Raw genomic sequence first — 27,674 nt, forward strand, 5'->3', positions numbered from 1 at the left:
AAGCTCAAAGTGAAGGCAAGACTTAAAAGTACTTCTATAAAAAGCATGGGGGTTCCAATTAGCTTCAAATTTAGTATGAACACATAGTGACATGTGATTGCTAAATATACTATTGAGATCTCAAGGGTATATTAATGGAATTATAGTGTCCATAGAATCGAAGGTGATAGTTTCTTTGTATCTAAAGTTGGTCAGAGCATCTCCAAGGTTTTGTTTTACATTGGTTGCTGCATTTGAAGAAAATGAGGATGTACTACTTTTAAAAAGCAGACTTAAGGAAGGATTTTGTGTTACACATTTCCTGTGAGCCGGTGAGTATGAAAGCTGGAAGAAGGCAACTCTTAGAACATAAAATAATTCCCTCACCATTACAGCTACCTGATAATTGAAGGGACAACCACTCCTTATAGGTAGTAAGTCTCCCATATGTACCTCACATCCCCTGCATCCATCCTCTAGAAGCGTTTAAGCAGAGATTGGTAAGCCGCTTGTTTTGTATGTTGTAGAAAATTTGTGTATTGTTTCATTTTGATGGCCCTTTCAATTTAAAAATTTTGCAAGTCTAAGATTCCTTCACTGTGTTCAGATGTATATGATCGAGTTCAACTTTGGGATATCAATTGCTGAATTCCTCAGGATTGACCCCTGGAGTTAAAATGGAACAACGGCTTGAGTAATGATCCTGCAAAATAAGGAAACTGTGGCTAGTTTTGGAAAGTTTGCTATGACATGCCACCATTTATAGGATTTGTCTCTGGCTTGAAATTAATTCTAGCCCCTAATGTACATTCTGCTAGACTATGTTGCTAAAGATGGCCTTCTGAAATAACAAGGAATTTCCTCACAGAAGTCATTATTAATAGGCCGATAACTCATGTGAATGGCTTGAATTTCTCCACATACCCTTATGATGCTTAGTCTAAAACATGACTCTGGTCAGGTTCTGTGCTGGCTGGAAAATTACTGCTTGGCTATCGCCCATGGAAATATAGGTTATCACCCATGGGAACATAACATTCTAACAATAAGCTTTCTGCTTCTGTACTCCCGCTTGCACAACCTACTTGTGGGTTGACAGTAAATAGAAGAAAAATAGACTTTTGTGTTCAGACAGAATGAGGAATGGGGTTTAGGGCTTAAAACCTCTGTACCTCTACATTTCGGGGCTGCTTAATTTGGGGTCTGCGTACCCCTGGCAGACCCAAATGGCTGAATAAAGAGTGTGTTTCCTATAACTCACTGATTTCTGGTAGTCCGTGTGTCTATCGGGGGCTGGCAGCTACAACATTTGGAGGCCCCAGCGAGATTTCAGGGAGTGGCCCTGAGATCTAAGACCGGACCAGCCTCCAAAGCGGTTGCTGTCCTTGTTACAGATTCAAAGGGGTGGGAAACCAGAGACATTCCAGGGCCCTTGAATGCCGTGACGGGGTCAATGCAATCATCAAGGATGCAACCTTTAGGAAACACTCTTTGTTCCTGGTCCCGATGGGAATCTCCGAGGCCTCGACATCTGGATAAAAGGTACCTTTCTGTTTCTGTTGAACGGTCATTGAAGGTCTGTGGAAAGACTGGACGCAGTCATATCTCCTGGACCGTGGCCAGGCCACAGGACGCTGCCTCCTGTGCCCTGTTATCGGGTTCTGTCTATTGTCTTTGGTCTTGTCTAGGTTGTATGTGGTGGACTTCTCTGGGTCCAACTACATCCCAGTAATTGTTCTCGTCTGAGTGTCTGTTTTGTGTTTTCTATGCAAGTGATGGGGGGAAGCCCGAGTTCACAAAAGACACCCTTGAGGTGTCTCCTGCGACATTTCAAAGAAGGGTTTGTAGAGGGAGCTGACTATGGCATAAAGTTTTCTCCAGGCAGACTAAAAACATTGTGTGAAGTTGAGTGGCTGTCTTTGGGTATAAACTGGCCTCCAGAGGGTTCTTTTGACAGGGGTTTAGTGAGGAATGTTTGGAAGATCGTCACGGGAGACCCTGAATGTCCCGATCAGTTCCCCTACATCGATCAATGGTTAAACCTTGTTCAGACACCCCGTCCTTGGCTCCACCGGTGTGCCCTTTCTCTAGGGGCGCGAGTCTTAGTTGTGGGCCCCCCGAAACATGCAGTAACTGAATATCCAAGACAGCCCAGTCCCTCAGTCCTCCAATCTCCACTGGAGGACAGTGACCTTCCCCCACCCTATAATCCAGGACAACAGAGAGCCAATAACACCACCTCACCTCTTCGGTAAGGGGCAGGTAACTCCTATGGGCCTCCTGCTCCCGCTCTAGGTGAGGCACCAGCCAATACCACTACTCTGGCCATCCTCCCCTTGTGAGAAGCACCACCCCAGGGACTTCACACAGACAGGCCCTTTATGGTTTACATGCCTTTCTCAACTAGTGACCTGTACAATTGGAAAACACACAATCCGCCTTTCTCTGAGAAACCCCAGGCATTAATAGGACTCTTAGAAAGTGTCTTTCAGACTCACTGCCTCACCTGGGACGATTGCCAACAGCTTTTAATTACACCCTTGACCTCTGAAGAACGCGGATGCATTCGGACTGAAACACAAAAGATAGCTGTGGGAGGGAGGAGAGTTGAGGAAGCAGAGGAACAGATTGAGGAGGAATTTCCCTCCACCCGCCCAGACTGGGGACACAATTCTCAGGCAGGAAGAATGGCATTAGATTGGTACCACCAGATTCTAATTGGGAGAATTAGGATGGCTGCTCGTCAGCCAACTAACCTTTCTAAGGTAACTGAAGTTATACAAGGAGGGATCTCAGGAATCCCTTGGAGCGTTTCTTGAATGAGGCGTACCGGGTATGCATCCCCATTGATCCTGAGGCCCCTGAGAAACAGCAGGCAATTAATATAGCCTTTGCTACTCAGGAAGCCCCTGATATCTGGCGTAAATTGCAAAAATTAGAAGATTTTGCAAGGATGAACCTGTCCCAACTTGTTGAGATAGCCCAGAAGGTGTTCAACAACAGAGAGGCACCAGATGACCCCAAACATATGGCTAAAATCCAAAGCTACTGTCATCAACCCAGCCAATCTGTTGCCAGACCCAGACCCTGAGACCCCTGTTCATGCCTGCACAGGTTTCACTGACGCTGTGTGTTCCTCGCGGCCAGACCTCAAAGATTCCCCTCTGCCTGAGGCCGATGAAGTTCTGTTCATGGATGGGAGCAGCTTCATGCAGGAAGGAAGGAGGTATGCTGGGGCAGTGGTCGTAACTCTATCTAGCACCATCTGGTCACAAGCTCTTCCCTATAGGACTTCTGCTCAAAAGGCATAACTCATTGCCCTCACTGAGGCACTAAGATGGGGAAAGGATAAGGCAGTCACAATATACACTGACAGCCAATACGCCTTTGCCATTGCACATGTACAGGGAGCCATCTACAAGGAAAGAGGGCTTCTGACTTCAGCTGGGAAGGATATCAAGAACAAGGAGGAGATCTTAGCCTTACTTGAAGCCATATAGATGCCTAAGGCTCTGGCTATTGTCCATTGTAAAGGGCATCAAAAAGGGAATAGTCCTGAGGCTGAGGGAAAGCGATGAGCCAACGCAGAGACAAGAACAGCGGCCACAAGGCCAGTGGTGCCCCCACCACATCTACTGACTGTTGGCCCTTACCCAGAACTGCCTCCGTCTCCAACCTATACGGCAGAAGAGAACATATATTTTCAAGATAAGGGAGCCACTAGGAACCAACAGGGGTGGTGGACAACCCCAGATGGAAATATTGGGCTCTCACGGCCCTTGGAAGGACTCTCCTCCACCAACTACACCAGACCACACATCTAGGGTGAACTAAGATGCTCCAAGATTTAGACCTCTACTTTCACTTGTTAGAAGGGAGAAGAACTGCAGAGGAGATTGCCTCACGATGCTCGGCTTGTGTCCAAGTTAATTCAAAGAAGGGGAATATAGAAGAACCTCGGCATCGGAAAAGAGGAACTTATCCGGGGGACCTCTGGGAAGTAGATTTCACTGAGGTGATCCCGACTGTGGGGGGCTACAAATATTTACTTGTTTTTCTAGACACCTTTTCAGAATGGGTAGAGGCCTTCCCTACCAGGAAAGAGACTGCCTTAGTAATTACTAAGAAACTACTAGAAGAAATTCTCCCTCGATTTGGTCTCCCTGGAACTTTAGGGTCGGATGACGGGCCAGCGTTCGTAGCAAAGGTATCATAACAATTGACTAGCTACCTAAATTTGCAATGGAAACTCCACTGTGCCTACCGGCCCCAGAGTTCGGGCCAAGTAGAGAGAATGAATTGGACCCTAAAAGAGACATTAGTCAAGTTAGGATTAGAAACTGGTGGGACCTGGGTAGAACTTCTCCCCTTTGCTCTTCTCCGAGCCAAGTGTACTCCATATATTAATGGATTCACCCCATTTGAAATTTTCTTTGGAAAACCTCCACCTTCAGTACCTAGAATAGAAGATGAGAAAAAGGCAGAACTACGTAACCTTGTCTTACTTAAGTCTTTACAGGCCCTTCCCAGTGTACAGAAGGAGATTTGGTCCGGGGTTCATGCTGCCCACTCAGCCCCAGGGGATAGACTTCCCCATCAGTTTCAGCCTGGGGACTCTGTGTGAATCTGGAAGTTCACTTCTAAGGGACTAGAACCCAAAGGAAAGGACCTTTCACTGTCTCCCTAACGATGCCCACTGCAGTTAAGTAGACGGCATCCCATCATGGATTTATCAGTCCCACGTGAAGGCAGCACGAGAGTGGATAGCTCAGGAAGATGGGCCCTTAAGACTAAACTCAAGTGTACATAAGTCTAACCCTCTCTTTCTTCCTTTTTTCCTCTTTAGCCCAGGCATTCGACCAGCCACAACCAGAATCAGAAGAAGCATTAATAACTTTGCTAACGACAATACACAAGGTCTTAAATAAGACCACCCCAGACATAGGACAAGATTGCTAGTTGTGCCTAAACCCCAAACCCCCTTTACTATGTCGGGGTAGGAACTCCCTTAAACTTAACTGAGCTCAGTAGGCTAGAACTTCAAGTCGATTCACTAGCAGAAGTAGTCCTCCCAAAAAGAAGAGGTTTAGATTTATTATTCTTAGAACAAGACAGATTATGTATGGCTCTAGGTGAAACCTGTTGCTTTTATGCCAATAACTCTGGAATAATTAGAGAAAGCTTACTATTAGTAAAGAGAAATTTAGATGCCAGAGAAAAACAAAGACTAGAATCAGATAACTGGTTTCATGGGATGTTCAATGGGTTGCCATGGCCAACGACCCTCCTAACTGCTGTAGCTGGACATTTAATCCTTCTCCTCCTTTTGTTAGCTTTTAGCCCATGTTTCTTCAATTTCTTGTTTGCATATATAAGGAAGAGAATTAATTCTATTAAACTTTTAGTATCACAAAATAGAGGCTATGAGCAAATTCCGCATGAAGAATCAAGGATTTGATTTTTGCTAAGGCCAGTGGGGAATGTGCTGGCTGGAAAATTACTGCTTAGCTATCACCCATGGGAACATAGGTTATCACCCATGGGAACATAACATTCTAACAATAAGCTTTCTGCTTCTGTACTCCCGCTTGCACAACCTACCTGTGGGTTGACAGTAAATAGAAGAAAAATAGACCTTTGTGTTTAAGACAGAATGAGGAATGGGGTTTTAGGGCTTAAAACCCCTGTACCTCTACATTTCGGGGCTGCTTAATTTGGGGTCTGCGTACCCCTGGCAGACCCAATTGGCTGAAAAAAGAGTGTGTTTCCTATAACTCACTGATTTCTGGTGCTCCGTGTGTCTATTGGGGCCTGGCAGCTACAACAGTTCCTGTAGATTTAATTTCCCAGTATGTTATAGTAATGTTAGGGCCCATTGTTGGGGATGGTAAGCAGGTTGAGGGAATATCTTTTTTTCTCCAGGTCTCTACTGATCTGTCATCAACAGGCATGTGTTTTCTTTTTCAGGTATTTCTCTTGAATAGAGACCAATTTATCATATTGGCTCCCTTTTTAGGGAGGGGAGTTGAAAGATTTGGTCTACAGCAGAGCGGAGTAGCGTGGCATTTTGGGAAGGAAGGGGAGAGATCAAGACTAAGTTTGGTTACATAAATAAGTCTTCCTTTTTAATAAGCCTAAAGACCAGCTTTCATTGATAAGGAAGCGGAATGGAGAAAAAGGCGAGGCTGAACTGGATTTCAACAGGAAGGCTACATGTTTGGAATTAGACAGTGGGCAGAGAGTTAGACTGAGGTACCACTTTCCCTAAAGAGTGAAAAGGAAGGATATCAGAATAACCTGAGACAACATAGCTTCGTGGTTATAAACACAAACTGCCTGGATCCAAATTCTATCTCTAATGTCTGCTGGCTATGTTACCTAGGCAGGTTTCTTAATCTCAATGTGGCTCTGTTTCCTTCTTCCTAAGAAATGCGAATAATGATGGTACCTACCTCATAGAATATATTGTAAAGTTTAAGATGCTTAATAAATATAAAGCTCTAGAACAGAACTTAACAAATATTAAGTGAATACAAGTATCACTTCCATAAAATAAATTAAAAAGAATGGTTCTAAGGTTGTCAACTTAGTAAATATTTATTGTACACCTACTATGTTCCAGATACTGTGCTATCCAAGGTTCAATGTAGGAGAATTTGGCTTTGGAATCAGGCAAAATTGGATTCTAATTTCAGCTCTGCCCTTGGCTATGAGTTGGGTGGCCTTGGGCATACTGCCTAACTTCTCTGAGCCTCTGTTTTCTCATCTGTAAAACTGAGATAACACAGGGCCAGACAAGATTGTTGTTAGGAGTAAATGAGGTAGTGTCTATATGTGTACCATATAGAAGGGGACTCACTAAGTGATAATATATTACTTCTGTAAGCTGGGGCTTGCTCTATATGGTAAACCTAGTAGTAATCGCTGTCAAATTAAGTGGATCTGTAAATTTTTTTTAATAGTGATAAGAATAGTGAAGTACTAGGAAAGTTATGGAAAATGTGTCAATTTTACTTTAAAATGAGAATCTGAAGTTTCTGTATTTTATTGTTCTCAGTAAAACTTCATTAAGCATTTTGGGGGAAAAAAACTCAAGTGAAGGATAAGAGAGAATTGAATTGGCAAGAACTTGGGTGAAAAAGAGCTATGACTTTTGGTTGATCACAAGTTTCCTATGAGCCAACAATGTGATCTGGCTGCGTAAAGATGAATGTAATTTTAGATGGAATTAATAGAAATGGTGAGTTGAGACTCCAGAAAATCATTATTTCACTGTAGTCTGTGTTGGTGGGATCACTTCAGAGTACAGGAATGCATTTAGCTTACATATTCCTGGATGGGCCATTGCCCAAATTCATTGACAAACTGTCTAGAAGTGGTGACCTGGGTTGGGAAGCATTAGAAAACCCTTTCTTGAGGATGAAATTAAAATAACCCTGGGAAGGAAACATTTGAAACGGTTCTTTCTTCTAATTAAAATGTTTACAGAACACATCCCACAACCAATCTGTTAGCATATCCTGTTGGCTCCTTCCTTAGATTATGTTAATAATCTAAGCATTTCTCATCACCTCTCTGCTACCCTAACCAATTCTCTTTTGCCTGATTATTGCAATAACGTCCTAGCAGATCTCTCTGCTTTCATCCTTGCTCCTTAGTCTAGTTTCCACACAGAAGACTGTATGACACTATTTAAATGTAAGTCTAATTTTGTCACTCCTGTGGCTTCTTATATTCATTCAGAGTATAAGTAAAAGTCCTTACAAAGACAAAGGTTACCTCTCTGACCATATGTCTTTCTACTCTCCCCTTTGCTAACTCTGATCCAGCCACTGCAGTCTAGTCACAGTTCTTCAGCAGCAAGGCATTCTCCTGTCTCAGGGCTGTTGCACTTGCTTTTCTCTCTTATCAGAACCCACTTTACCTAGATAGATATATGCATGGTTTGCTCCTTCTCATTCTTCAAATCTTAAGTCAAATGTTACCTTCTCAGCAAGGTATTATTCTCTTTTTTTATTAAGTTTTTATATATTAATATTTTTCAATTTTAGTTGACATACAATATTATATCAGTTTTAGGTGTACAACAGTGATTACACATTTATATAACTGATGAAGTGATCACTTCAATAAAACTAACCTCAATAAAACTCACCTCAATATAACTGATGAGTGATCACCTCAAAAAAATATCTTTTTTTTACTTCTTCTTAAAGAAATCCTTCTAACATTGTCGATAATACTGACTTGGTGATGATGAATGGTTTTAGCTTTTTCTTGTCTGGGAAGCTCTTTATCTGTCTTTCTATTCTAAACGACAGCTTTGCTGGGTAGATTAATCTTGGTTGTAGGTCCTTGCTTTGAATATTCCCTTTGGGCTCACATGTTTCTGTTGAGAAATCAGCTGACAGTCTTATGGGAGCTCCCTTGTAGGTAACGAACTGCTTTTCTCCTGCTATTTTTAAGATTCTCTCTTTGTCTTTAACCTTTGGCATTTTAATTATGAGATCTCTTGGTTTGGGCTTCTTTTGGGTCTTTTTTGAGACTCTCTGAGCTTCCAGGATTTATATGTCTATTTCCTTCACCAGGTAGGGAAGTTTTCAGTCATTATTTTTTCAAATAGATATTCAATTCCTTGCTTTCCCTCTTCTCCTTCTGGTATGCCTATGATGCAGATGTTGGCACATTTGAAGTTGTCCCAGAGGTCCCTTCTCCTTTTTTTTTTTTTTGGATTCTTTTTTCTTGTTGCTGTTCTGAATGGGTGTTTTCTGCTACCTTATCTCCTCAGTTGCAGATTTGCTCCTCTGCTTTATCTAATCTCCTGTTGATTCCTCCTAATGTATTCATGATTTCACTTATTGTATTATTCATCTCTGACTGGTTCTTTTTTGTTTTCTATTTCCACTTTTATGTTTTCTTTCTCTTTGTTAAAGTTCTCACTGAGTTCATCTATTCTTCTCCTATGTTCATTGAGCATTCTACTTTTTTCCATTTTTTAAATTAAGTTTATTGGGTAACATTGGTTAATACAATTATATAATTTTCAGTTGTACATTATAATTTGACATCTTTATATTCTATTGTGTGTTTACCACTCAAAGTCCAGTTTCCTTCAGCTACCATATATTTGATCCCCTTTACTCACTTCACCCTTCCTCTACCCTCCTATATTTGACCCCCTTTACTTCATCTACCTCCCCCTTCCCCCACCCCCTTCTCTCTGGTAACCACTAGTCTATAGTTCATGTCCATGAGTCTCTGTTTGTTTGTCCTGTTCATTTGTTGCTTTTAGGTTTATATCCCACATATAAGTGATATCATGGGATTTTCATCTGTTCTGTCTGGCTTATTTCACTTAGCATGATTATCTTGAGGACTATCCATGTTGTTGCAAATGGCAGAATTTCATCTCTTCTTATGACTGAGTAATATTCCATTATATCGAGCATTCTTATAACAAGTGTTTAGAACTCTGCATTTGGGTAGATTGCTCGTCACAATTTTGTTTAGTTATTTTACTGGAGATTTTTCTCTTCTTTCATTTGAGACATGTTTCTTTGTCTTCCAATTTTGGCTGCCTAGTTGTGTTTGTTTTTATGTATTAGGTAAGGCTGCTGTGTCTCCCAGTCTTAGTAGAGTGGCCTTCTGTAGTAGGCATGCTGTGAATCTCAGTGGCACAGTCTTTCTTGGTCACCTGCTCTGGATTCTCCAGGCATATATACCTTGTATGGGTTGTGTGTGCTCTCCTGCTGTAGTTGAGCCTTGGTTCCTGTTTTCTCATCAATGGGAGAATTGACTCCCAGGCTAATTGGTGTGATGACTGGCCATGAGCAGTGGAGGAGATGTTGTGCAGGGGCTGACCCTATAGAGCAGGATTCACTTTAGCAGGGCTGTGGTGCCTGCCCTGTCTGCACTTTAAGTGTAACATCCAACAGATGTCACCCTAGGTGGTACCCAGCTTAAACTAGAGCCAGCCACTGGGCATACAGGCCGGGGCCTCCTTGGAGGAACTCTGCTGCAGGTCAAGTTCCACTGCAAGCTGTGCCCTGCCTGGGACCACTTGGCATGACCCATCAAGCAATTCGCAGATGGCTGCCATCTATGCTGGATTTTGAAGTACCTCACGATGCCAAGCTGCAAACTGAGTCCAGCTGCCACTAGTGCTGGGCTTGGGGTTGCTCAGCTAGAGGTATAGGGTACTCTGAGGCTTGATGCTTGTTTAGGTTTGGTGAACCTGTGAGAGATTTTAGGAAAGTCTGCAGCAAGAGCCAAGATAGGTTGTTTGTATGGAAAATCCACTGGAAGCTGCTTGGATGGGCTCCCATGTTGGGAGGGGTTTGGTTTCAGGAAATCACCAGGGTGGGGAGACCAGTGTTAGTTACTTGATGGAGACTCATATATGGCACTAGCCTGGGTCTGCAAGCTGGCTTGGGGAGGGCTCAACAAGAGAACAATGCCCTCTGCCAGCACTTCTCTCTCTGAGAAAGCTGCCCTTCCAGCTCTCACCCTGAAGCCAGACCACTCATTTCCTCCCCACATGTCCCTGGTACATTTCGAGCTGCTGCCCAAGAGCCAGAGCTCTGAGAGAGTGAGTCCATCAGCGAATAAGTACTCATGTGGGCTCCTTAAGAGAAAAGTCTGCAACTTCCTCAGGCTTCCATCTCACTCTGCCACAATCTTCACTGTTTTTCACAGCCAGAAGTTGTGGGCAATTCTCTTCCTGACACCGGAACCCTGAGCTGGGGAGCCTAGTGTGAGATTGAGACTCTTCCCTTCTCTGAGGTCCTCCACAGTTGAGATATTTCTCCAGATTCTCAATTGCCACATGTGGGTGTGACACCAGTCCATTTTATGTCTCTGCCCCACCTACCTATTCTGGACTTAGGGAGTACCACTCACATCTTCTGAACTCTGTAAGACTATTTGTAAGAAGTAGGTTTCATCTGGGTGGAAACTTGAGTCAGAACTAGAGAGTGATCAAACAGTTTTAAGTTCTCAGATTGTCTCATGAAGTGGTGAGCTCCCATCCCTGGAGGTATACAGAAAGAGGCTACGTGTGTCCCTGTCAGCACTGCTGTAATGGAGATTCTGTACTAAGCAAGGATTGGACCACACCGTCTTGGAAATCTATAGCTCTGAGCTGCTGGGGCCAAATTTATATTTATTTTTTAGAACTGGAAAGAGGATCTTTGGCCTTTGTTCCTGGAGTCCCAGAAACAAATTCTCCTTTCAAAAGTCCATTCCACCCTAACTGAAATTCCATTTCCCAGAAATTACCTAAGGCTGGGCTGATGATTAGAGGCCAGCCAGGGGTACAGAGACTGATTCCCATGGTAACCAGGTTGAAAAAAAGCATACCATGTGGAGCATTGTCAGCAACAAGCTAAGTTTGTGTTATAAAAAGATATTTAATTCATTGAGAGTTTATGATGACTTTTGCATTATAAATAGATATTTAATTCACTGAGATACTTCTGACAGCTAGTAGGAAAGTAAATCTCAGAGCCATTCATTATTTTTAAGTATTTCACAGTTAATTGACAACTATTTCTTCCCTTCTAAAACATGTAGACCTTGGTTCTCTAAGTGAGAGAATGGTATATGTGAGTGTTTTTAGAAAATCAACTAATAGTCCAGTGTCACAACATTTCTCACTATTTGTTTCCCATTAAAATGTTTATCAAAATTTTCTGGTTGCATGAGAATCTGTTTGAATCTTTTTAACAAAGGAGATCCCAGATTCAGTGTCTGAATTTTACAAGTCTTTTTCTGTCATTTTTGCCTCATCTTCTTCCTGCTTTTCTAACTCAGAGGCTTCACTAAATTTCAGCCCTTGGCCCTCTGCTCTTTTCTTCCTATTTCTCTTTTCCCTGATGAACAGCTAATCAAGTGATCACTAACTAACTTACACAGCCGTAACACTAGCCTTAACAATACATTTTGGAATGCTCAATGATTGGAAAACAAAATCAGACCTGATCAAAGGATTTCTATCCTAAAGCCAAGAACCAAGGATGGTGCTTCATCCAGTGTTCAAAATGGAAAATTTGAAGGCAGAGAGTGGTGTTCAGCAGAAATTAACAATAAGGTTTTGCTAAATTCAAATGTAAAAGCACTTTTGAAATGCAATTTTTAGAAATACTGTAAGAAATTAGTGTAAATGACTAATAGAATCTCACCAAATGGGAATCAGACTGAGACTTTGTACTTCTACATTCCAAAGACCTTAATATAAATTAGCGTATAGTACTCACAATCTTTCATTCCGTAAGGATTAAGGGATAGGATGCATTTTTTCCCATTAAGTTGCTGGGTAAATAATCTTCCTAATGTAAGAATACAAGAGTTGCTTTTAAAAATGTACTGTAACCAGCGATAATAATTTACTGTGTGTATTTCCCTTGTACATCACTCTACTGAATAGCGTTAGCTTAGAATTAGACAGTGGTGGGAGGTAAGAAACTTTATGGTTAGATTTGAAGAGATCATGACCTCCTCTAGGAGCCATAGATTAATTCTTCAGAGGTTTTGAACAGATTCAAGGAACTAGGTAAGCCCCCCATCCAACCCATTAATGTGAATTCCCACCCATGGAGTGAGTGACAAGGGAGATCAGGGGCTCAGAATGTGAGCCAGACTCCATTTGGAGTCCTGTGCGGGGACATTGATAGGTCACCTGCTCCAAAGCAACTACCTCATCTGCTTACTCACACCCTAAGAATCCTGCCATCAGAGACCAATTCCTTTGGGAAAACAGAGCTTTATTTTTATTTATTTATTTATTTTTTGAGAGGGGCAATTATTCAGCTTTTATCAATTGTTCATATTTAAGGGTTAATTAATGTGCATGTTATGATTGTGAGGTAAGGACCACAAAGCACACTCTGCCGATTTCAAAATTCTGCAGAGGACTAATCCTGATGTTTGAAAGCAGGTGTATAATGGACCTAGAAGTAGTATTGTGTAAAAGATTTAACTTCACTGTTTTCTCCCTTCAGGCTCAACTTGGAGAGAATATTTGCCATTTATTCATTCCTCAATTCATTTTTTTCAATAATGAAGTGGAAGAACAATAGGACATTTTGTTAAATGACCATGTCTCAAATCAAATTAGTAAGTACTATTTTGGAACCTTCCCTTCTCTCTTATTCAGTCCTTGAGTTCCTTTCTCTGTTCTAGTAGCCCCATGCTCCCTTATTCTGCCCTAGAGTTTAGCTCTAATATACTATTTCTTTTAACTTGTAAGTGGACAACAGACCAATGGAAAACCACTGCCATAGTTTTTTATAGTTAAATAGTGAATACTATTCTTTATTCATAAGAATACATTTTAATAGAATAAATCAGTACATTGAAGAGTTACAGGAGTAGAGAATCTCTCTTCAGGAAACATCTCACCCTACATCTACAGTTGAGGGTAGAGCTCTCAACTCTCAGAATCCCCTTGACCCAGCTCAGGAGATCAATGGCTAAGGGACAGTTGATGGGCCTGATTCCTGGGTTATCAAGTTGGATTTGCAGGTCTCTGAGGATGAAAGAGTGGAGAATAAAGTTCTTGTAAAGGAGAGTATTATACTGGGACTGGAAGTTCCACTGAGGTCACCTGGGAAATTGATGAGGGAGAGTTGCTATTGGTGCCTGGTTCTTTTTCTTGGTTACACTCTTCAAGGGCTATGGTCTGGTCTCTTCCATTTGTCTCTGAGTCTCTGTTTAGAGAAGAAGACATGACTAAGGAATTATCTAGAACTATCAACCTGAAAACAGGTTACATTGTGAGGATCAGGTGATAGAGGAGCATTCAGACCATTGTTTTTCCAGCAGCCCTGGGTTTATAGAAGGAGGTTGACATGAGACATTTACCTGGTTTGGAGACGAGGCCACTTCTTCCACTCTATGGCTAACACCACCCCCAAAGTTACAACCACCACTACAATCAGGCTACTTTGGACAATGTTCCCCATAGTGCATTCCTGAGCAGCAGGCCCTGTAATGATACAAGAGCAGAAACCAAGGCTGTAGAGGTTAGCACATATATGTTTCACTTGATCTCTCATGCCCTCATCTGGCCTCCTCCAAGCTTTAATTGGGAGCCATGTGTTGAAACTGTAGAGTGGGTAATCAGAGGCAGTGCTTACACTGAGGCAGAAGCAGCCCTCCTTTTGGGGGGTGGAAAAGGCCTCGAAAGTATCCTGCTCACTAGAAACTGAGGTCTCACTTCCTCACCATTCCTAAGAGAAAGGTAACCACACTTGAGGTCTCTGACTCCAAACCCTACTCCCTCCGTATTTGTGCTGTTTCCATGGGGACTGTCTCTAGGATCCCAGATGTGTTATGCCAAGACTGTGGAGGGATTATCCACTCACCTGCTGCACCCACCAACTCCAGAGGATCACTAGACTCTGACCAGATATCAGGGTAGGCCTGGAGGTGGTAGCTGCAGCTATAGTTTCCAATACCTTTTTCTTCTACATTGTTGATAACAAAGTCTCCATCCTCTGAGAACTGCTGAGGTGCTTCTTCTCTATCATGTTCCAGGACAAATTCAACATTTGGCAGGGGTCCTCGGCACTGAAGGGTGATGTCCTTACCTAGCTTGAACACAGTGCTAGGCCAGGCTGACAGGGAGGGCTTAGGGGGCTTAACTGCAACCAACCAGGACACAGAGTTAGAAGAAGTGGCCCCGAACCCAGCCCTTTACCCATTTAGGGCTAACTACTAAAAAAAACCCCTACAAAATCTAGACTCTTACTGAAGTCTCTAGGACCTTACCAGTCACCCAGATCTCCAGTGAATCACTGTGATTGGAAGCTGCAAAGGGAGCAGAGTCCAAATAATAAACACAGCTATAGATCCCAGAATCTTCACCTCTCACAGCTGGCATCCAAAAGTCAGCCCTGTAGCCACTTGGCCTCTGTATCTCTAAGGGCTCTTGAAAACCCTCCTTCAACAGGACAAATGTGGAGTCTGGCAGTTCCCCTCGACATTGAAGAGTCATGTTTTCTCCAGGGGCCACTATGGGACCAGGCTGGGCTAAAAGGCTGGGTTTGGGGAGTAAACCTAGAAGAAATTAACTCCTGGTCAGAGAGATGAGGGTACTTTCTAGTGCACCACCCTTGGAATCTCTGTTCAATAAGGAGGAAAACTATTGCTTGCCTCTCTTAGAGCTCTTTGAAAACCATCTGAACCATCTACCATTCTATTCCCTCCTTTCTACATCCCCTTGCCCACTTCAGAGCAGCATCTTCCCCTTACCTGTGACTATGAGTTCCAAGGTGTTGCTAAGCTGTGTCTTGATATGGCTAGTCCAGTCAGGGTGGTAGCAGCAGGAGTAACGCCCTATGCTAGCACCAGATATATTGGTGATGAAGAATGCCCCATTGTTACTGGTGGCTCCCCAGAGCTGCATTGAAGTGGCTTCTCTTTCTTTGTGCAGAATATATCCTACTCCATGGACTGGCCCTTGGCACCAGAGAGTAACATTCTGCCCCATGGAAACCACAGAACTGGGCTCAGCAAACAACCAAGGCTTGGGGAATGTGTCTAGAAAGAGACCAAATATGTAAAGTAGTGAGTTTGGAAACTTATCATTTGCTGAATTAACTCATTATCTTTCTCCTTCTGGACAAAATAGTTCCCTTTTATGGCCTAGCCTAGACTTTAAAGAAGAATTCCCCTCCCTAGCTTTTACTCCAGTTGTATCTTGAGTTCTGTGTTTTTTCCGTCCTTACCGGTCACCCAGATCATAATGGGCTTGCTGAGATGTGATCCCCTATTTGACATGGCTGTTTCATAGTAGACACAGCTGTAGTTTCCAGAGTCTTCTGCTCCAGCAATGTGGAGGAGGAAGTCAGCTGAGTTTCCTGAGGCACTCTGGAACTGTAAAGGAACAGGGGTTCCCTCATACAAGAGTGCGAACCTCATTCCATAGAAAGTCCCTTGGCATTGCAGGGTTACATTCTTCCCAGGAAGCACCACAGGACCAGGTTGTGCCAGGAGAGTAGGTTTGGGGTAGAATTCTGAAATTAAAGAGACCACAACATGAGAGAAGCCTGCCCCCTCCACATTATGCAAATTGCTTTCTCGCTGTTATTATAAGAAACATGTTTATTGTAGAAAATTAGAAAATACAGGAATATCTGATAAAAATATAATTCTACCATTCAAAGATAAACATTCTTTATACATTTTTATATATTTCCTTTCCATTGTTTTCTATACATTCCCATGTCATTGTAGCAGTAACTATTTGCATACGTGGGATCCTACTGTATGCACAGTTGTATAGTTTAATATTTTCACTTAACTTTTTATTGTAAATATTTTCCTATGATGTTAATTAGCCTTTAAAAATTATCACTTGTAATGGCCGCACATTATGCAGCCGTCATTTCAATGTCTTTGCTCTTTCTCTAGGGGCCATTCAGCCCACCAATCTCTGACTGCTCAGCTAAAAACAAAAAGTAGATATTGAGCCTAAAACTCAAGGCCAAGCAATAAAATGATTTCAGAAATGCGGCAATGTGAGCTTGGCTCTAGGGATTAGATACCCTTATCTGCCTCACTTCTTTCCCCAGAAGTGAATTACTTGGCTCTTCCTTTTTGTCTCTTATTCTTGTATTGATAATAATATAAGCAGCTGCCTTACATAGATTGTTTACTGTGTGGTAGGCACTGTTCTAAGCACTTTCTTGGTGTCTTTTAGAAGGAGCACTTCTTGCTCTGCCACTGGCAGCCCTTCCACCCATTGTCCAGGATAAGTACCACATCCACTTGCATTTTCCCACTCCTGACCTGTCACCACAAGCTCCACAGAGTCGCTGGGCTCAGACCAGATAGCAAAGTCATAATAGCGGCAGCTGTAATTTCCTCCATCACCAAAGCCTACTGAAATGATCAGAAAGTGAGCTGCACTGGCCCCTGGGCTTGCCCAAGACATGTCACTGGATGCAATTTCGCTTCCATCTTTGTAAAGAATAAAGTTCATGTGCTGGTGGAAAGTGGAGCAGTTGAAAGTCACTCGGGCACCAGGAGTGACCATCGGGCTGGCCCATATCCTGAAATAGGGCTTCGGGTACATTTCTAGAAGGCAAAAAAGAAAGAAAACAAAAGAAAGAAAAAAAGAAAAAAAGAAGAAAAGAAAGAAAGATAGCTAAAATAGCAAATATTGGTTCCAGGGAGCTCCTTTTTCTTTAAAAAAATAACGTTTTGTTCAGAAGTAGGTGCATTTAAAAATTAAGGCAAAAGAAAAATGCCATTTGATTTTACTTATATGAGGACTCTCAGGAACAAAAAGAACAAACTAATAAAAAAAAAACAGACTCACAAATATAGAGGAAAATCTGGTGACGGCCAAAAGGGAGAGGGGTTGGGAGGCTGGGAGAATGGAGTGAAGAGTTAAAGTACAAATTAGTAGTTGATAGATGGTTGTGGGATGGGGAGCATGTGGAGAGCCAGAGGAGAGAAAGAGCAATTAGGGGAGATCGTTTTATAAATTATATAAATGTCCAAGCAATGTACTGTATACTTGAAACTAATAATAAAATATATTTTTTTTTTAAAAAAAGGCTAGTCTACTCTGCAGATGGACATTTCACAGGGACCCCCTCACCCCCACTCCTCAACTACAGCTGAATCCTCATTATCATCAGGGCAGACAATGAAGGCTAGTGAAAAGAATGAATTGCCATTGGAGCTCTGCTGGTTCTCTGTACCTCAGTTTGCTCATTTGGTCAAGAAGGGGAAATGGTACCTTGTGGAGCAGGTACCATTTCCCCTTCTTGTCCAAATGTCCCTTAAATATTTGCTCTATAGCTAAATAAAATAATTGATACAACAATAATTAGAAAAATTAAATCACCCTCCACAAACTTCAGCTATTAATAACAATTTCAGCTATTAATATCGTGCAGCCAGAGGCCCTGGCACTCCTAGCGCCACGCCTGCCTGGCTCTAAGATTGGACACAGGCTCTTAGGACCAGCAGCAAAGTTCGCTGTGAAGAGAGTATCTGACCCAGAGTTTTGCTTCCCCCCTCCTTCCTCACACACACTTTTCAGCTCTACCTTTTATGACAACCTCCAGGGGCTCACTGGGCTCAGACCACTTGAAGGGGTGTTTTTCAGTGTGAGTGCGGCAGCTATAATTGCCTTCGTCTTTATCCTCCATTCTTTGGATTGTAAAGAAGGCTTCTCTCCCAATTGCGCCAAGTTGCTGGACAGGTTCCTGTAGTCCCTCCTTATACAGAGCAAACCCCATGCCTGCCAGCCATCCTTTGCACCGAATTTGTAGTTCTTGGCCTCGGATTGGGGGGAAGGCAGAAATAACAGGTTTGGGGAGGATGTCTAGAAAAAAATGGGGATGAAAAGGAGTCTGAAGTTTTGAGGTGCCCAGATGGAACACTTGGAGTCACTTTGTCAGAAAAAAAAAAATCTATCCTGGATTGCCCTTATGCTCCTCCTGTCTCCTCTCACTATCTTATCCACCCCCGCTCCCACATTTCAGCATTCCTCCTACATGCAGCACAAGCCCATTGACTCCTAGTTTCTGTGCATTCTCCTATCCTCGGGAACAGTGTTGGTGTTCCAGGGGCACTGAGGTTTACTCCAAAATGGTGCTCTGCCTTTTCTTACCTGTCCCCACCAGCTCAAGTGCCTCACTGGGCTCTGATACAGCCATCTCTTCCCATGAATGGCAGTGGTAACTCCCAGTGTGGCTCTGGGTGAGGGTGCCAAGGGGGAAGGCAGCCCGGACCTGCTCTGAGGCCGGGTGAGTTGCAATCCACCCAGTCCCATCCTTCAGCAACACAAACTCCTTAGTTGAGCCAGAAGGGCTTCTGCACCAGAGAGTTAAGTTCTTCCACGGGGCCAGAGGGAAGTTGGTCTCTGCCCACAGCTCAGGCTTAGGGGTTGGCATGATTATTTCTAAAAACAGAAGAGTTAGTGAAACCATCTTCCCTCCCTCTCCTCCTCCCCATTTCTTACCTTTGAACTCCCTACCTAGATCACACAGTCCACTTCCCCTTTCAACTCATTTCTAAACTCTTTCCTTCCTTCCACAGGTGCTGGGGAAAGGGAAAGCTGATGTCTCAGCTGAACCTCAGAAAAGTGCAGAAGCTTGGGGAAAATTTTGCAGGTGGAAAAGCAGATTTGAAAGCTGAATTATGCCAGCAACTTTAGAAAGTGCCCATTCCTAGCTGTCCTTCCCTCCCAACTAGTCTCTCCTTGGCCACTGATACTGATACTCTGTAGTTATTTCAGATCTCCAGGGAGGAATGTCCCAGTCTGGAGCAGGAAAAACTTACCAGTCTCTTTTGTCAATACCCCATTGCACAGTCCTGCAAAAGAAATTGCTGCCAGATCTCTGGCCCCTCCCCTATGGGACTTCTCCCAAGTCTTCTGAGCAGACCCCTACCACACCCCCTTGTACTCACCACAGCATAGAAGGGCCATAATTATGAAGAGCATGATGATCCCTTGAGCTGTTCTCAGCAACCAGGCTTCTCTAGTGAGACCAGAAAAGAGATGAGAGGAGTTGCTGGGATAAAGGGGAAGGTGGAGAGAAGGGGGCTGCATTTTATGTCATTGGCTTACTCACCACCCAACAGAGATTGGAAAAGGCCAGGATAATGGTAAATAATCTTTTCTGACATCGATGGCTTTTCTTTTTGAGAGCCTCACCACCTACGAACGTCTTGCTCTTTCATGACCCACGTGACCCTCCCTCCCCTCCCCAGCCTATATCATATGTCAGCTCCCCATGGCCTCTGATTAGGCTGTTACTGGAACTGAGATGTCAGATGTGAAAATGCTTTTGTAACTCCAGCTCTCAGAAGCCCTGGAGCTCAATGTGATTGGCAGCTCTGGGTGGTGGGTGTGGGGATGGAGGGAGAAATCTTGGGTGTTTCACCATCATCAAATTTAAGTTTGGAAGCAGTTTTTATTATGACAGTATTGGTCCTCAGACCCACCTGCCTTACCTGTCTTTGTTATGAAAGGGTTGCTTAGGCAGCCCTGGTGATTTACCAGAGGATTGTCAGTGGTGAGCTAAGCTTGTCAGAGTGGGATATCTCTACCCTCACCCAGATTATGACTAGAAATGTGCAGCAGCTTTGAGTTGTGGGTCCTATATAATTAGATGATATTAAGCAAAAATCCATTTGAAAGAACTTACTTAGAAAACACTGACCCTCTTTCTTAGTCAGGAAAACATGTTTTTAGGCTGCTTTCTAGGAAATCTGCTTTCTGAACTTATTCTTTAATGCAGTGGTCTGAGGCTGAAGTAAGGCACGTGAAGCTACGTTTTTTTCTAACACTTGGCTTAGAGGTTACTCCAGTGTATGTGGGACTCATGATAGATTCTGAGGAAAACTAGAACTTGGCCCCCACTGAAACTTTGAAAACTCAGAGTGGTGGTTTTCGCAAAAAGCTTAGGTGGCTTCCTTCTCATTACTGAAGCATTCTGTCTCTCAGATCCCAATGTAAAACACAGACACACACAATCATAGTCATTATCCATATTCCCAGACACTCAAAGGATTGTAGTGGGGGTACAGTCAGAAGCAAAGGTTGTGTGTGTGCGGGGGGAGTAAACAAGACATTCAGGAGCCGAGGACCCCACCATGCTAGGAGCTGTCATTCTCTTCTTATTTTCAAACAGAATAGCTTGAGTGCAGGCCATAGAAATTGGGGAGAGAGGGGGATGGCCTAGGAAGTGGCAGGAGAACTTGTTTGGCTTGCCATTTCCTGGGTCATAGGAAGCTGTCTGATTCCCTGGTCCAATCCATTACCTCGTCAAGTGCCCATCTGGGTTAAGATTATATTCTCAGAATGCTCTGCACAGATAATTGGAAGCTAGAGTGGCAGAAAGACTGGTTTCTATGACAATTAAGATAAACCACAAGGCTCTGTATCCCTTGAGGGCTAGGAATAAGGGTGGAAAGTTGGTATGGGAGTTGGATAACATCCTGAGTGACAGGACAAGTATGGCTTATCACAAAAGAAAAAAGTTCTGACCAAGTTAATGTGGGAGACATCAGTCATCTCTGAGGGACACTGTAGTATTGGAAGGAGATTTGAGTACTCTCCTGGGAGGATCAATGAATGAGGTTCTGATTAATCCTCCAGCCTTTGAGTATAATGCATTTCTCCACCCTCAGGTTTGGCTGCTGACCCCTCTGTGAGGTGAAAGAGAAAGAGTTGGGATGAGAAAGTCTTGTATATTAAGCCCAGAGAGTGGGAGATACAACAGATGTACCCTTGTGGCTTGTCTCAATTGGATAATAACTCATTCCTGAATTTCTGGAGAGCTTGGACTCAGCTAGACTGAGGAACAGGGGTCTGAGACAAGACAGTTACCTGATTCTGAGTCTCCAACACTTCCGTCTTATCCACAGCACTACTGACAGCAAGGCAACAAGCTGCACAATTAGAGACAACCTGATAGCTTCATTCAGAACGTAATTCCAGGTGAGCAACCCTATGGCCAGAGAAGACCAGAAGCAGGGACCTTGATGGGGATAGGCACAAGTGAAAAGACACATGGCGGGAAGGGGGAGGTGGAGAGCTGGTTACCGAATGTGAAGGGAAGGTAAGACAGAAGTGGCCTTCTTTCTTGTGAAGAATGTGAGCCTTGAAAGTATCCTGCTCACTGCCTTTGAATGACTGTAAGACCACTCCAAGGGAAGGGTGCCCAAATCCAAGAGTCCTGACTTACGAGTCTAATTCTACTTTTCATATCTTTCTGGGCAGTGCTCTAGGATTCCGGGGGTACTATGGCCAAAGCCATGAAGGAATGTCCCTATGAAGAATTGTCCTCTCCTCTGCTGGCCCCATCAGCTTCAGAGGCTCACTGCGATGTGACCAGATGTTGCAGCAACTGTAAGTTCCTGTGCTTTTCCCTTCAACATTATTGATAATGAAGTCTGCATCTACTGAGAAATTTTGGAATGTTACTCTTTCTTCCAATTCCAGAGAAAATTTAAGTACTGGATGAGGTACTCAGCACTGAAGGGTGATGGTCTTTCCCAGCTTGGACATGGTCCAGGCTGACAGGAAGGGTTTGGGGAGCTTATCTGCAACCAATCCAGAGACGAGTTAGATATGACTTTGAACTGAGTACCTCTTTCCCCAACAAATGTTTCTCAGCTCCCTATTAGGTCTTCTCTTTCTTTCTACTTTCACTAGCTCAGTGGCTTCAAAATATGACCATGCATCAGAACCCTTTTGGATCACTCCTTAGTGCTCTAAAGATTCTTGGTGCCCAACTTTCAGTCAGGACCTCATACCTCTAAGTTTCCCCTAGCATGAAGGAAAATAACATTTCCAGGGGTTACAATGGGGCCAGGCCATGCTGAGAAGTAGAGCTTGAGTAACAATCCTGGAAAAGGAAGTAACTAAAGTTTTCAAAGGAAATTTTATACTGCCCTCCTATTATATTTCCCCTTGGCTCATAACTCTAAAAGGATACAGGGGGGCCACTAGTTCCTTTTTAGAACACCGTATTGATGATAAAAACAATAACAGTCGTTAGTACTTGCCTACAACCACAAGCTCCATGGTGTCGTGTGATGTCATCCTAATGGAGGTCTTCCAGGAGAGTAGATAGTGGCAACTATAAATGTCAGCATCACTGTAGGTCACATTGTTGAGGAAGAATGACTCATCATCATTGATGTTGGTAGTATCCAAGAGCTGAAGCGATTTGTCTTCTCCTTTCTTATAGAGTACAAACCCCACTTCATCCACTGACCCTCTATACCACGGGCTCACGTTCTGACCCATTTGGACTACAGGACTGAGCTGAGGAAGTAGCCAAGTCTTGGGAAAAGTGTCTGGAATGAGACCCAAAATATAAAGGGCTAATAGTATGACTTTCCCTTCCCACTGCTTAGGGATCTTGTTCTCCTCTTCCTCTAGTCCACTCTCGGCAAATTCCATCCTAAACCCAGTTATGAAATTTAGCTTCCTTCTTGATTGTTAGCCCTGGCTGCATGACTAGGTTCTCCAGGGTCCCCGAGGGAGTTGTATATCCTTAGCCTATAACATAGGTCTCATAGCATCTCCATCTCTTACTGGTTACCCAGATTTTCAGGATATCACTAAAGAGTGAGCCTCTGTATGACACATCATAGTCCAAACAGAGGTAATGTCCAGCACCATGGATTTTCAAAGCCCAAAAGAAGAAAAATGCCTCATTTTTAGTGGCCTCTTGCGGTAAAAGGGCTTCTTCAACTCTTCAAGACTTATTAAAGTAAAAGTCATTCAATAGATTGGCCCTTGACACCTGAGATTCAGGCTTTCTTCAGGTGTCATGATTGGCCCAGGATAAGCTGTCAGAGCTGGTTTGAGATAGAGTCTTAGAAAGGGAAGAGACTCTGAATTAGAGGTAACATGATTCTTCCCTATTATCCTGTTTTTATTTTCCAAGTTTCTTTAAACAGAAAGTGGCAGCTGAAGTTTACCCTCTGCTTCCTCTCTTTCCTTGCATCTCTATCTCTTCTAGGAGGTAATCAAAGGTAAGTACACTTATGTCCCTGCTGTCTCACCAGACTCTATCAGCTCCACTGAGCTCTAACTATGTGCAGGGGGTATGTCTTAGTGGGATATCTACATCTATAATTCCCTGTGTCTTTAAGTTCCTGAAATGTTAAAGGTAGTTCTTCCAACCTCTGAGAAACCAAACTTCTGAAAAATGACTTTGATTCCATCTTTGTAGAGCAGTATTAAAGATGAATTTTTATTGGAAGAAACCAGTAAGGATGGATTGGCCGGTAAGTTTGCAACTCAGAGAAATCTCTATTAATGGGGCCACACCCTCATTTCCATGTACTGTTCTTCCAAGGAGATACTACAAAATCCAGGGCAAAACTTCCCATACCACTCCTTCTTTCCTGACCCAATCCCAGGTAGACCCACCCATCCATTATTGGAAGAATCAGCTACATCTTATGCTCATTGAGCATTTAGGATGTGCAAGGCATCATACAGGTCTAGAGATATGTAAGTCAGGAATACACAGTCACTCACTGTCAGCAAAAAGCTCATGGCCTAGTGGGGGATACCAGTGATCAGGTAACTGCAGAAGTGTGCTGCGTTATTGGAATCTACGCTGATAGGACATTCACACAACAAACATCCGTACATGCAGATCTTTGTTCTTTAATCCTCAATAAAAGGCTATACTAATAAAATTAATATCTACTATTTATTGAGAACTTATATGCCAGGCACTGTACATATTATATTTAGGAAAATCCTCACAACAACCCTGTGATGTAGGCATTATTATTACTATTATATCAATTTTTCAAATCAGGAAAGTGAAGCACAGAGAAACATTATACAGTAGGTTGGAGAGATACTGTTATCCCATGTTAGAGTGGAGGAAACCAAAGCACAGAAAGGTGAAGTCACTTGCTCAAGGTCACACAGGGAGGCAGTGTCAGAGGTGGAACTAGAAACCAGGATTACAGCTTCTAAGAACAGAATACTTTCTGTAACACCACAGAAAGAGGCAGGAAAGCATAAGGGGTCTACCTTATGTATATGCAAGGCATATACATAGTGATTTTTAGAAAATGAGGAGGCCTCCCTGAACTCAAGTGAGTAGGCCTCCCTGAACTCAAATCTTCACCTTTCTGTGTTTTGAGCTTGATGGAGAAATTAAAGCAAATGTGGCAAATTCTGTCTAGAAGCATCCAGGCCATGGTGTTGGGGAGCTGAGGCTGGGGTGTGTGTCTGGCTTTTGGACAATTTAGAGAGCCTTCGACTGTGTGTGAAGCTTGTTACTGCCTTTCTCGATCTGTATATTCAGGACCAAAGCAATTTATAAGCCATTTCTAAAATATAAACTATCACTTTCTTTGTCATTTTTTTTGTTTATTTTTATCACCAGCACTACGAAGAATACATTCTATTTTCCACACTAAAAAAGTGCCTGGTGCATATTACATGCTCAATAAATATAGCCCAGTGAATGAATGAATGCATGATATTTAATAAGTAGAAAAAAACAAAACTTTGATGATCTGAAGCTGCTGGATGTTTGGCTGGGCTTGCTCACTAGCCATGTGATTGGCTCTCACACATCTTCCTCATAGCACATGTGATTCTAATTTGCATCTCAGTAAAATGACAAATGACTCTAGCTCATGGGCCTTGCAGGACCTAGGGACTGGCCGAGGAAAGTAAAATCAGAAACCCTGTCTCATCCAGCCAATATCCCAGGGACAACAATCATCAGACCCCAGCAGCCATAGCCATACCCACCTGCCACAATCAGCTTCAGGGGGTTGCTGGGCTCTGACCAGAGCGAGGGGAGCATCTGGATATGAGTGCGGCAGATATAAACCCCTTCACTGTCGGCAATGGAGAAGATGGCCACTGTCCCAGTTGGGACTTGGTAATCCACAGGCTCTGCATATCCCTCTTTGAACAGCATGAATATCAAATCCTGCAGCCAGCCATGGCAGAATATGTTAACATTACATCTAGGAAGAGGAGAGTCCTCAGACTGGATCCAGAAGATGGGCTTGGGCAGCTGGCCTGGAAAGAGATAAACTAGAATTCAAGTAGAGCAATGATAGTGATGCTCCGTGAGCAGCAAAAGAGAAATCTACTTAAATTAGCCTTCCTTGTGTGATCCTTATTTTCCATCCCTCCTTCTCCTATCTTGGTCTTCCTTAAGTTGAGAGCTTGCCTTCTAGATCTGTTCCAGAGTCTGTATTCTCATTCTGCATCGCCTATGGAGAGTAAGCACTTATTTATTAATTCTGGAACACCCACATGTATGTCTGCATGCATTTGAGGTAAATGAATGAATGAATTGAACAAAGCCTACACTAAGAAAGCAAGTTTGAATCCCAGGAGCTCGAGTTTATTCTAGATGAACTATCTCTGTCTTCTTACCTGGTGCCTCCAACTCTAAAACTTTACTGGGCTTTGACCAGCCTATCTCCTTCCAGTAGCAGCACCTGTAACGACCTGTATTGGACTTAGTAAGAGTACCTATTGGGAACGAAACTTGGAAGGTTTTGTAGGAAGGGCAGATACAGGCCATCTGTGTCTTATCCTTTAGCAGCAGAAACTTGCTTGAAATCTGAGAAGGGCTTCTGCACCAAAGTGTGATGTTCTCCTAAGGGGCATGGGGGTAGTTTGTCTCTATCCACAGCTCCGGTTGAGACTGCAGCACTGTCATTCCCAAAGATCGCAAAGATGTGAGAGGTCCAACCCTCTCTCTCACCTAACGTGTAGCACGATGTCCCTTAAAATTAGCCCTGACCCAGATTCTTCCTTTCGCCTTCCCTTAAGGACAGGAATGTCTGCTTGTGGGGGGTTGAATAGGGACCCCAGGATACTTGTTCAAGAAATCCAAGTGAGTTGGAGAATAAAGTACAAGTCTAGCTTCCTTTATATTTGAGATAAACCAAGTCATGAAGCAAGGGTCTCTGATTCCCAAGCACAGCTCAATTCACAGCTCAAACTGTGAATTGTCTTTGGGATCTCAAGGCAGTTATGTCCAGGCCATTGAAGGCAGGCTGATATCTTGGAATATTCAGGAAGGAGGGTACTGAGGTGGCAGGACTCACTTACCTATTGATGTCATACCCAGACTCAGCCCTGAAAAGAGAGATTATGGTAAAGGAAGGTCTCCTCATTGTCCCCACCCACCCTTAAACCTCAATACTCTCTTCTCCCTCCCCAAGGTGCCCACTCATAGGGCTACTTATGACAGGATCACTTGCCCCTCACCCCTTCCTTTTGTACTCACGAATGCAAAAGAGCAAGAGAGTGAATGTCTGCAGCATAGTAGCCCCCTCCTCTGGCCTGTCCTGGGTCATGAGGCACTTCAAGGCTTGAAGGGTTTTGTCACTCAGCAGGTGATGAGATCTAAAAGCACAAGTATTTTGTTCTGATCCTTCAAGTTTAGTTGGGATCACTAAACTGCAGTTGACAATCCTACTGCCTTCCACCCCCTTACAAGCACACAAGGTATTACAAGGTCACCTGCTACTTCTTCCCTTTGCCCTTTCTCTCCACTTCCCCCTCCACCATCCAAGGTCTTTGCTGGTGCCTAAGATGTCAGACTTGTTGAAATTTCTGTTTTTCCCTGGGGTCTCAAAGGCCTAGAGGGGTGACTGAATCCAGGGCAGCAGAAGCCTCATGGGATGAAGGAGATGGGAAGTATAGAGAGTCACCTTTACAGACTATATCTATATATCTATATCTATATATATGATTCTATCTCTATCTCTATCTCTATCTATATGTAATTTTCTGAGTCTTCCAACAATGTAGCAGAGGAGGAGTTCTTACCATCTCAATTTGCTGGCAAGGAAACTGAGGCTTAGAGAAGACCTGTAATTTGCCCAAAGTCAAAAGATATTAAATATCAGAGCCAACATTCAAATATATATTTAACTTCAATGCCTAAGCTCTAAAACCAGTATTTAAACCCCTACAGGCAGCCCTTGCCCGTATTCTCACCTTCACGCATCCCACCCATTTTCTTCCATCTAGGGCTGCCCTTCTGTGGAATGCTTCAGATCCAATATTCTTATCACTTACCCTCCAAATCTCAAAAACCCATCTCAAGTAGGTGTTGAAGAATCAAGCCAATTGAGCTAACTAATGTAATATGTAAGTGATTATAAGCATTTTTGTTTATTGCCCCTAATGTGAAAAAAAATTGTTTGAATTT

At 43.1% G+C, this 27,674-nt stretch overlaps 1 protein-coding gene across 1 annotated transcript; it reads right to left on the bottom strand.

Annotated features, from left to right (window-relative positions):
- Positions 1-13,549: 13,549 nt before the first annotated feature.
- On the bottom strand, positions 13,550-26,814 carry IGSF1 (immunoglobulin superfamily member 1). The gene is given in 20 exon segments (XM_011384240.1): positions 13,550-13,685; positions 13,840-13,963; positions 14,343-14,616; positions 14,744-15,036; positions 15,232-15,519; positions 15,708-15,995; positions 16,771-17,058; positions 18,041-18,319; positions 18,608-18,898; positions 19,279-19,311; positions 19,408-19,478; positions 21,332-21,454; positions 21,798-22,047; positions 22,513-22,806; positions 23,048-23,179; positions 23,182-23,330; positions 25,240-25,519; positions 25,883-26,164; positions 26,567-26,593; positions 26,745-26,814. Coding segments are annotated over 20 exon segments (3,972 nt in total).
- Positions 26,815-27,674: the final 860 nt, after the last annotated feature.

This window comes from Pteropus vampyrus, unplaced genomic scaffold, assembly GCF_000151845.1.
Source record: "Pteropus vampyrus isolate Shadow unplaced genomic scaffold, Pvam_2.0 Scaffold566, whole genome shotgun sequence".
NCBI classification, from domain to species: Eukaryota; Metazoa; Chordata; class Mammalia; order Chiroptera; family Pteropodidae; genus Pteropus; species Pteropus vampyrus.